At 39.7% G+C, this 12,085-nt stretch overlaps 1 protein-coding gene across 1 annotated transcript; it reads left to right on the forward strand.

The window, feature by feature from the left end:
* The first annotated feature begins 908 nt into the window (after nucleotides 1-908).
* CUNH11orf88 (chromosome unknown C11orf88 homolog) lies at nucleotides 909-11,096 on the forward strand. The gene is given in 5 exon segments (XM_009287970.1): nucleotides 909-1,076; nucleotides 1,685-1,852; nucleotides 5,711-5,770; nucleotides 7,573-7,625; nucleotides 11,036-11,096. Coding segments are annotated over 5 exon segments (510 nt in total).
* Nucleotides 11,097-12,085: the final 989 nt, after the last annotated feature.

Here is a 12,085-nt window from a genome sequence, read left to right on the forward strand (position 1 = left end):
CAATCACTAGCCACACAGCCAGGTAAAAAGGTTTGGAAGATATCTCAATGGAAATCAGATGCATGGGAATTTTGGCAACAGAAGGCAGGTAGACTAACCTCTTTGCATAAGCATCTAACAGACAGGCAAGACAGTGAAATAAAACAAGTGAAATGTACTGGATTGCTTGTCACACATGCAAGAGACATCAGTGCATTTGTCAAGCCAATTCAACTGCACCTTACTCTGTGATACACTTCATTCACAACTGTTTTGTGTACAGAACACTAAAAACATGAGAATAAATTGAAAGGTTTTTTTCTTCCCAAAATTTGCAGACATCACCTCCCATTCTGATTGTGCTCGTCTCAGCCTTGTCTAAGGCCACTGTTTTCACATTTACCTCCATTTACTCTTGTTGAATAAATAAAACTGAGGCCTGTGGTGGCAGCTATTTCCTGCTCATAGAGAGCCCGAGGCTAGACTTGAGTGAAAATGGCCTGAAGACACTTGAAATGAGATGAACAATGTGGTCAGCCTTCTGGTCTTCCATGTTTACTGTGACAGGCGGTGTGTCCCTTACCGTGCAGCTGGGTCCAGGCTCCCCAGGCATGTCTGTGCTGCTGTGTCCCCTCTGAGATGGCTTCACACCTTCACTACAGTCCTCCCTCCTGGCACCCAGAGGCCAGTGACGGCAGGGAAAAGGGAAGGGTCCCAGCAGAGAGGTCACAGGTACTTACCGCAGCAGGTGGCAGTGACAGGGACATGTCAGTGGCATGGGCAGCACCAGGGTCCTGCCATCCTCTTGCTTCCTCGTGGCCACAGGGCAGGAGTAGACAGGCTGATCTGAGTGGGCCCACCTCATGGAGAGGGGACACTGGGGCACAGCCCCATGCAGCGCCAGGGGGACAGAGCCAGGACAGCACCCGATGGCGCCCGATGGGCGCCTTCTTTTTGCTGGCTCGAGCCCAGCCAACGTGGGCTTCGCCCGCACCTTCTGAACTTCAGCCATGCTCCCACCGCCGCTCGAGTCCCGTCTAGGCCCTGCCACCCTGCAACGTGAGGGGACCCTGCCCGGGAAGGGACCCTGCCCTATGGCGAGACCTTTGCCTTGTGAGGGGACCCCATGAAGGGACTCTGCCCCCTGAGGAGACCCTCCTACAGCCTTACACCATCTCTGGGGCCGCACACCTCTCTGCAGGGTCCTGCACCTTGCCTGGGGCTTCATGCTCCTCCTGGGGCCTCACACCTCTCCTGGGGTCCCCACGCCTTCCCTGGGGCCTCACACATCCTCCCGAGGCCCTGTGCTCTCCCAGGGACCCCAAACCTTTTGCCTGAGCCCTGCACCGTCTCCAGAACCCAGACGCCTCTCCAGAGCCTCATGTCCTCCCTGCACCACTACCACCCACCTTCCCAGGTGCCCTTAATGTGATTTTACTCTCCAGAGAGAAGTACTGGAGAGCACCGGGGCCCACAACTTTCTGGAAGTAAGTATGAAGTACTGCGTGCCCCCAGCTTGCTAAACCTTTGTTGCGTAGGTTTCTGGGAGGAATGAATTCTCTCAGAAATGAATAATGACTCATGCCAATACGCTCTGGATGACAGAAGAGCCACAGCCCCTATGTGCACGACAGATATTTCAGCTGATACCTACTGTCTTGGGATCCAGACACTGGGATCACTAACTTTCTGAACGGCCCCAAAGTACACTGTGGTTCAGTTGCCCCCTGGGAAGGACGGTGATAGTAGGACCACTTCCTCATTTGCCTCTCATTTGTCTTATTTAGAAAGTGAGAAAAACAGCGAGCGAGAGAGACTCTGGGAAGCTCAAAGCATGGAGAAAGCTAAAGGAAAAGTAAAATATCTTCAGCAAGTAAGAACCACTGATCCCGACTCTTTTTTCATAAATATTTCCATTCACCGTGTGTCACTTGGTGGAATATTGGAACTTTGGAAATGACATGATGAACAGTAATGAAAATTGCCTGGACCTGGCCCACTGTGTGGTTTGCATGATGCAGCCCATTTCTTGATGGTTAGCTTAAACTTATTCCCAGTTGGGTCATGCTGGCTTGGGGCAGGGCTGAAAGTAGTAGGCAGTGTACTTAATTTCTTCATAGTAAGCACATAATGTCTGTTCTGATTTAGTATCTAAAAGTAGCCAACTGAGAGTGCCCAGATTCAAAAGTGGATAATTTTGGGGGGAAAAAACCCACCAGTGCCGCATGCACTTTCACACACAAAATCCTGGCATAGAGACATTGAAGCACAGCTCAAAGCATAAGTGTATTTCTTAGTTGTCTTAGTTATTAATGGATCTTCTCCATTAGCCTATGCCCAGCAGCAGCTAGTGCCAAGAGTTCACTGAGTGAGAGATGTGGGAAATTTGGCAGTGGGCTGTTATTAAATCGGCTTCCATAGAAATACTTCTGCCTTAGCCTGTCACTCAGGGACAGGTTTAGGTGATATTTTTAGAGGTATAATCCAAGAACTGCTAGACCAAGCCATTTCAAATTTTGTAGAAACTACTTAGCTGCAGAACAAACTGTAGATTTTAGCAAACAACATCAAAACTGAGTTTATAGATGATTCTGTCTTTCCAAAGGAAGGCGTAACTGGGATATTGTCGCGCCTTTCAGGTTGGATCCTTCTGGACTGCGCAGAGCCTTCTGACTTAGTGGAGTTTTACAAAAGCTAACATCAATCTGGCATGCAAACACCCAGTCAGCACTTTAGTTAATGGTTCCTGTAGTCTGTAATTGGTGGATAGGATCAATAAAATTTAGCATTCTATGAGTTATATATACTCATGTTTATGCAGTGACTCAAGCATTAAATTGGCCATGAAAAGAAGCAAAGTAAGTGACATGGTATCCAGATCACTGAGGTTCATCTCCTGCAAAACAGTGGGATTGGACCAAGTATATAGAGCTTGGGGTTTCTCCTGCTACTTTGCCAAGAAAAAGAAGATGCAGATAACAGTTGTGCTTGTTATTGAGACACTGATACAAACTTCTACCGAAGCCCCTATTAATCTAACTGGTGAATTAATGTTCCACATATATACCATGAATACAATTCACAGAAGTAATGGAAACTAAGACAACTAGTATTAAATATTGTAATAACATTTTCAGTCCGACTCTGTAATTACACTTTTTTTTTCTCATTTTAGTAAAACGTTCCACATTTTTACTGAAAAGCCTCTAGCCTATATTTGGGAGGCAGGCCAGATGAGAGCAATCTGCAAGAGGTGCAGAAAGGTGCTGAGGTCTGCAAGTCTTTCCTGCAAGTCAGCAATCCTCCTTTTCCAATTAATAATTCCAAAATACATCTCATCCATTACCATCAATTAGCCTTCTTTCTGAATTCTGGCTGAAGCTAGCAACAGTTCCCTGAATCTTTTGTTCATTTTTTTAAAATTCAGTAACAATAGATGATAGCAAGGTTTTGCAGCTTTGGGCATCTGGCAGCCATAAAGATGACTGATTAGTTTCAATGAGTAAATTACTTTAGACAACTACAGGACACGTTATAAGCCTCACATAAGTCTAAGAAAATTAAAATCAATGCACTGAATGAAATAAGAATAATGTTCACATTATTATCAGTCATAGGTGTCATTTACTGTTCAAATCCAGATTTCAGACTTGATTCAGACATTCTGTTCCTGCAGCATGTCCCCTGGGAGAGCAAAACCTGGAAGCTCTGTTGTGCAGATCTGGGAAGTGAATGTTGTCTCCACAGTGGTACAGGGACAGGGTTTTTTAGAAAGAAAGCTTAGGTGCATTAACACTGTTATTTCACAAACTGACAATGAATTCATTTATTAGAAATGCTTATTTTAATTAGTTAGTTAATTTCATATGAAATAGTAGTGAGGCACCTGGCAAAAAAAGCTGTTGTCTTTTGGATGTTTATTTCACTGGACTATTCTGTAATTTATTAATTCCCACAGGCTTTACAGGACAGTTTATGATTAACAAAGACATTTCAAAATTATAAACACTGCAAATCTGAGTAATCAGTTTAATGCATCTAAAATAGGAATGCTTAGCTTGTCTGAATAGATCTTGGTATTGCTAGACATTTTTCCAATCTGGCCACTTTTTCTTTTGATCTTGGTCTTATTTGGCTACCTTTAGTTAGTAAGTTCTAAGGTACCATCACTGAGCCTGACCTGTGGACTGCCTGCCTGACTTAAACTTGTACTGCCTCATCACCACAAACTTGCCTGATCATCTGGTCTCTTCGTTGAACCTGATTCTCGCTCCTGGGCATGCACTGCTTGCCCTACTTGGATATTGGTTTACATTAACTCCCCATATTACTGAACAAAAATACAGCTTCCTATTGTGATCTAAGATGTGGCTCAGTTTTGCTTTCCTTTTTATCAGCTCAGGTATTTTACTCCCCTTTTGTGAAAGGGGAATAACAGTGAAGGATAAGAATTCGAATTCCAGAATATTGGGTGGGTGTTACTTTTCAATATCAGGACTCCCAAATATCTAGAGCTTGGGCTTTGTCTTTTATGCTGTCATTTACATTAATCTGTTGGGGGAAAAAAAGTTGGCATTTTTTTTTATTAGGCTTAAAGCTGATTAAAACTTGGAAATGGTTGTTGAAGAAACCACTTTAAATAATGAAGATTGCTTAATTTCTAAAATCAAACTGCATGGAAGAAATTGTCATCAGACAAAAGAATCCACTGCACTAAAAAACAGGGGGTTTCCCCATTAATTTTACATCATCTTTTCTTAACCATTTCTGGATGGAAAAGAACAAATAAGAAACTCTTTTTCTTTTCTTTTTTTTATTAGTCATATCCTGAGATGTGCTCCTTTCTGGCACTGGTTGAGGGTTTTCCCAAAATACTTCCTGGAATGTCTGTTTCATAACAAATTGCTAGGTATTTATGAAAACAATTTAATATGCTTTTCCTCAGCTTAAACAGTGATGTCTCACTGTAGCTGAAAGCTATTCATTTCCATAAGGCAAAAATATATAGATGTGCTCAGATGTCTGGGAATCAGAATACTAAAAAACTCTCAGTAGGAATTTATTCTCCCTAGGAAACTATTTTTTCTTCCAACTGTATAAAGAGAGGAGCTTTAACAAGTTCTAGGATGCGTACTTCTCTTCTTGTAGAGAGAATAACCTGGACCGTGGATTGAAAAGAGTCATTAAATGTTCCGTAGTTCAAAACTGGACTAAATTTGGTCACCTTTGAAATTATCGCAGTTTTAAATCACTTCTACAGAGTAGCAGAGACTGGCTTAATCCAAAGATGCATACTGAAGACAAAAGTTATCTCTGATTGCACCTCTCAGATGAAAAGGTTTTTGCAATGAGTCATTACACATGTGTGAGTCCTGAATTACCTCAATTTTATAATGTCAAGATGCTACAGAACAGTATTTTCTAACTTTAGGATGTATATTCATCTTGACATTTGGAATGATTCCTTCTGATTTGAGGAAAGAATGATTATTTCAAACCCCATGTAAATCTAGGAAGAGAAGGTTGCTCTCCTAAGCCGTGTGTTTTCAGGATCTCAGGAAGAAAGAGAAATCAAAGTACTTTATCTAGTAACCTGTTATGCCTGTTTCTGCTGTATATTCACTCTAGTTCTCAGCTTCAATGAGGAATTTAAAGTTTACAATCAAGTTAAGTATTACATGCTTTTAATTCATTTTTCTGAGCTCATTGTGGCAAATGTATTTCTTTTCAGGCCAGGAGAAGAGAAGAAATACTAGCTTTCCTGAGGAAACAGAGAGAAGAAAGGATTGCAGTAAGTCTGATTCCTTTTTATTATGGATGCATCTCAAGGTTTGTGCATGCTGACAATATGGACAGCATTCAAAGGACCATAGTTCAGTATATGAGGGTTCACGGGGTGTTGAAAACTATACTGTGGTATCAGTCTTGCACAGCAAAAGCACCTCAATTTGAACTGAGTAAGCATGCAGAACAGTTGGTTCTATTCAACAAATTCCCTAAGCAAAGAGGATCCTGTAGGCTGTGTGATTCTGAAAGTCTTAGGCCAGACAGTAGGAAGCAATAGGCATAGAAGCTAAAAGAAGTTTAAGCGAGCTAAATATGGTTATTGGACAATTTCCAGTCTGAAAACCGCAAGGAGTAAGACAGTGATATTATAAATACGTTAAAGTGTTTGAAGGTATAACTGACTGTTTCTTGATGCTACATTTTATTTTTGTATGGGTATATCTATAATTTACTCAGCTATAACATGCTGGCCTTGATTACTTTCTCCAAGACAACAGAATAGAAGAGTTGCTGAGAATGGATTGCGTGTCTTCTTGCAAACTATCTCAAAAGGATGACTTAGTACATCAGAATTTTCACAGAAAATGTGGAGATGCTTGTGGGAGGAGCAGACAGGAACTGAAGCTGACCTCACTGGTGGAGGCAGATAGGGAACAGGGCAAACATGAGAAAGCACGGAATCTTGAAAACTAGAACAACTTGGGACTGAGAAGAGAAATACAGCAGAAGCAGTGACTATAGTGCTGTCAGACTGGCAGTGAGGACTGTGGCAGTATTTTGCTGAAGGCCCTGCATTCTATGTAGACATACATAATGAAAGGACCTCAGTTATTTAAATTAAACCAATTTTAATACAACTATGTATAAGTGTCTAAATTTCTCAGTTTAATATGCCAAAGGAATCTTTACAGCCTGTGCATTGTTAGTTGCTTTGATTTTTTTCATTATTGTCTCTAGGTCTTTTTCCACTGAAACTCTAAAACTCAGTTTATAACAAAGTTACTAGACTGGCTGCAGGTTTCACGTGCTCTGCTTCCTAAAAAGCTCTCGTAAACTAAATTTGATCAATAAAAGGAAGAACTCCATTTAGGGAATTTTATTATTATCAGTAGTGAACTCTAAATTTACTGATTTATAATGGTTTTGCTTGGCCTGGCTGGATGTTTAGCAGGAGAAGAAAATTCAAGAGGTCTGTATTATATTAAGGCACTTCTTTCCTTCAGTTGTAATTCACAAGATACAAAGCAGAGATAGATGAGTTTTTACCCCATATAAGGTTAAACATCTGTCCTTCCGAAGAACTACATATCCTAATTAATACAATTTCATTACTCAATAGCAGAGAGTAGAACTGACATTTAAGGCTGATAAGTGTAGTGATTTGAGAAGTAACTTGGAAAACAAGATTTCAAAGGATACCTTCAGAAATGACGTATTCATTTTAGACATAAAAGCCTCTTTTTTTCTTCCTCCTTATTTAAGCTTTTAAGTTGGTTCATATTACGTACTTACTCTTCTCAAAATTTATCAAAATGCTGAACCAAGTATATCTGCTTTGTGCAAATTCTATGCATTAAAGCTAGGCCTGAAACAAAACATGAGTCTCCTTCCTCCTGACACAATAACTTGTATGAGTTTTATACTCTGGACTACTCAGGTACCATATTAGCACATTAAAAAACACCAAACTCTTTACTATTGCTAGTGTAGTCTTTTGTTTAAGTGTTTGTATAAAGCTGTCTTCCAGGATAAACAGTAAGTTTAGAATGAACTAGTGATAATTAATGTGTCTTTCTCTCTTTTTAGAAAGAGCTGATTTCTCATCCGCATAAACCAAAGATCAAAACTGATCAAGTAAGGTAATGAAAATACTTAAAATAAGTTTGGTTTGTTTTTTTTTTCCCTCTGTCTAAATAGTCAGGCCCTATTTTGGGGGGAGAGATGTTCTGGTTTTACTATTATTATTATTTTGTAAATAACTGCTCAGTTTTATCCTATATTAATACCTATTATCATAAAATTTAGACATTAAAAGCCTGAAAGTCTGCTGCTATTGTTCTGTAATTTACTCCTTTACTTTCTAAATATGTTCCATTTATTTCTAAATAGCAGTTAAGGGAAGGAAGCGGAAGCTTAGGCATTTTTTAAAAGTTATGAAGACTTTAATTTTGCTATTCTGATTGGAATTCAGAAAATCAGGAAAAAGACCAGCTGTCAAAGTGTTTCCACATTTCTGAAAGGGTCAGGAAATACCAGAAAGCCTGTTCCTTTCCAATGCATGTCTTGACTGAATGAGGGAAGAAACACCAGTGTGACCTTGGCAGTAGTGTCACACTGTATAGCTGCTTTCTTTGGCTATATTTTTCCAAATTTTAAGAAGTTCCCATGTTTATTGCCCTGTCATAGATCCAAAAATAGATCACCAAAATAGCATATTACACCATCATGTCATGTTGCATGAGATGACTCATTCACATTCTTTGGAAAGTCAGCCTTACAAACACTGACACACAAATCCAGAGCGAGGGTTTGATCCTGAAAATTATTCTGCCTGGATGCACTGCAGCATTCTTGTGGAGCCCTGTTGAAATTGTCTCTGTCATCACGCACATGTCTGTAAGATGCAGCTGGTAAACTAAGCCTTTAGGAATACCTGAAGACTTTGGAAACACGTGGGATGAAATTACCTGAAGTAGACTTCCCTTAAGTTTACACCAGTGACATAGGTGCAATGGTTGCTAAACCAGGCAGTGAAGGATTCCTTAATTTGTAACAAACATTAGGCCTGAGAGTGCTGACAATCTGGTTATGTTATGTCGGACAGTTTCCTTTCTGGCATTTGGCTGTGACCTCCTGAATAATGCAAATGCTATTATTTTCCAGTGTCAGTAAGTATATATTAAAATAAACAGGATCCCCGCAGCTGTCAGGTAGGGACTATGCAAGCAGAAACACAAGTTTAAGGTCATCCACTGTTACTGTTAGTCTGGGACTAGGAAGAATTGGAAAACTGCCCCACCAGAACTACAACAGCATGTTTTGGCTTATATTACAGTATATGTAAGTCATCTCTCAGTTCAGGATAGACAGGTTTCTTATTTTTAACTAGTGGCTAGCTGATTCTTTTCACATTTACTGCTAATACTTTCCACTCTGTTGAACTGTGAAGTTGAGGCAGTTGCTTTTGCCCTTAAAGTACATCAGCACTGCCCCGTATATCCCAAAATCTTAATCTCCTTCCTCAAACATAGTTGTGTCAGTCAGATGGGAGCTATGAAGGCAGTCCTAAAGGTGCGTTTGGGCCATGGGCTAAGCTACAGTGTGAAGAGTTAAAGCGAATAGCTACACTTATTATGAAGTTGTTCTTTATTCCTAAAAACCACCTCATCTTTGAAAATGCTGACAAGGTACTTGATTCAGCAATTTCTTCCTTTTAATGAATGCCATTTAAATTATTTAAGTGAGGCCATTTTTCTCACACTGGCACCAGTTTAAGCAAGATGGTGTCATTGAATATCCACAACTTAAAGACTAAGCAATGAATCTGCAGCTTACATCTTCCTTCCAACTTAACATATGAATATGAAAGCTGAGAAATGACTGACAACAATTCATTTTGAAAGCAAATATCTCAGGAAAATACTGGGCATTAGGTGGAATTAATTTCTAGGATTACTATTACCTCCAAAGTTAGCTATAAAAGAAAAACAGAAGTATCTGGAACAACTGAAAAGGCTGAAGGTGTAACGTCTGCTGAGGTGAGCAGCTGCAGGAGCAGATGTAAGTGAATGACCTACAGAATCCTTCCTTCCATCATCAGATACTTACAGAAGGAAAGGTTAAGCTGTCTTGAAGCTGTGCCAAGGACAACTGGTGGAGCTCTTTACCTGAAATGATAGTTAACTGCATGGGGAGAGTTAAGATTCATGCTTTATGTAGCAGCTTATGGCCTGTGAAGAAAACTATAGTCCAGTTTATTAAACTATTACATTTTTTCTTGTAAACATTTTAATCTGAAAAATATGCATCACTGTATTTACTGAAGCAAACTCACCCAGAGCACAGGGTATTGATTACTGCTGTATTTAATTAGAATAATTGTGTTTTTGTAATGGTCTGTTAGCACTCATTACTAGAAAATATGATCATACCAAATTTACTAATGTCTCACAAAATATTTATAGAGTCTGTATTGACCAAGACGATCCCTGTTTCCAGTGGCAACTCAGATGAATGGCTGAGAAAATATTTCATATTTTGAGAAGAGCTACATTTGTGAAAATATTTTCCATGGACAGAATACGCTCTCTTCCTGATTCTTTTTTCCTTCAGTAGGTCCTCTTTTTTCTTGTTCCTCATCTTTTTCCTGATTTCAGCAGACTCATGATTTGTGTATGTATTTGCATAGGCCTTCATATTCCAAGTGTTTAAAAATAGAAATAATGATGTCTTCCTTACCAGTATTCAGGGGAAATAGCTTAAATAGTTCAGTGCTTTGGGTTTTTTAGCTTTGTTCAACTAGCAGCTTGTGGTTTTTGCAATGAATTTGTATTGCTTTAAATCCACAAATCAATACAGATCTCGCAATGTAAACTTGTGTGTACTGATAAAAAGAAAAGTATTTCCTTAGAGAAAGGCATTAAGCTAGTATAAAGCACTTCTATACTGATATATAATTACATCCCTATTGGGAATTATACTGGAATAGCTTTCCAAAAAAATCTCCCAATAAGCTACGTACCTTTAGCAATACAATTACATGAATGCAGTATGTGTGGGTTGAAATGGTTTCATCCAACTGCTTTGTGCCTGAGTGTAGAACTTACTGAGAAATTTGGAATATGAATCCTGTGCAGTACTTCACCTGATGAAATGTGATTTTTCTGCTGGCTTGTCTGTTGCCTTTGAAGTTTTTCTCAGTGAACTTTTCTGTAAGTTCTGATACTTGTATGGGCATTCTTTTGTGTGGATTCTCTGAACTAGTGTTCTGTGATTTTTGCTTTCTACACATAGCTAGGCATTTATAAGGCGCCTCTGCGTTTAGATACACATGTAAGTACCTGACATGATGACACAGACAGGGCCAAAGAACTCTGCACCCTGGCAGCTATTTCACACTGACTCTTCTCTGTAGAACTGGCCAAAAAGTCAAAACCCACACCATTTTCAGGACATTTGTATGCCTGTAACCAATTGACGTTTCATGTAGATTAGCTGCAGCTACCCCATCAACAATTTACTTTATCTGATATAGTTCTGTAATTTCCAGCAGGCTGAAGGTGTCTGAAGCTGACCTTATGGATCAAGAAGCAATAAAGGCTCTTAAATAGTTCAGCTAAATTGTCTGATGGAGAGAATAAAGTGTTTCTTTGCCGCAGAAAAAATATCCTGCTATCAGAACCATGCTGCTTTGGACTTCAAGACATGAACATTCCTCATTTAACTACGTATCTAGTTGCTCCTACTGAGACATGGCATGAATGTGACAAAGGCTGTGGATAGGCCTGCAGCAACTTGTCAGCCTATCCATAAATGTCTTTGTTTTGCTAAAGTTAAAATAAATGCTTAATTCAGAAACATTTTAAATTATGCAATTTATTTACTTAGTAAAGTGTTAATTCCTAATGTGCTGTTGTTAATCTTGGAAACACTAACTTTTTTATTGTCCTCTTGCTTTCCTGTTGACTTGGCACTACAGCAGTGAACAATGTATGCCAATAGCTGCTTATCAAGCCTCAAAATCACTCTGAATTCTGTTCTTTATTGGCATCTTACACCAATGTACTGTGAGACAAAGTGGGGGGCTCAATTTACTGCCTTCTCAGTGTGCAGGAAATAAAAATGCTTGTTTCATTTATAGATTTTTTGAAGTTGTCATCATGAAAGGAAAAGGGCAATGAAGTGCAAAAGTGTCAATGCATTTGGGATGCTAGGAATTCTAGAACTGGAAAGACATATGCTTACATCTTTTACAAGAAGATAGACTGTATATTTTCTTCAGGTTTGTGCCAGATATCATCTACTGATACAATTTGCTACAGGAAAACACATTTCTCTCACATGTGTGCCCCCCTCTACGTTCCAATGTATTCATTCATTTTGGTGCTCTGCTCCCCTTCTGCAACCTGCAAAAAGCTCTTAGAGGCTGAGCCATTAAAACCTTAGCTGGAGAGCTGTTGTTCCCGGAAACAGGTGCACTCCAGCTTCCTAGCCACCAGGAAGCAGGCTCAGCGTTTATTAATGTTTGAAACAAAGTTCTTGTGTTCTGTTTTCAGCCTTGAAGCAGTTTCTTAAAGGCAGCTGCACGTCAGTATGGGGA

This window comes from Aptenodytes forsteri, unplaced genomic scaffold, assembly GCF_000699145.1.
Source record: "Aptenodytes forsteri isolate BGI_AS27 unplaced genomic scaffold, ASM69914v1 Scaffold841, whole genome shotgun sequence".
Lineage (NCBI taxonomy): Eukaryota > Metazoa > Chordata > Aves > Sphenisciformes > Spheniscidae > Aptenodytes > Aptenodytes forsteri.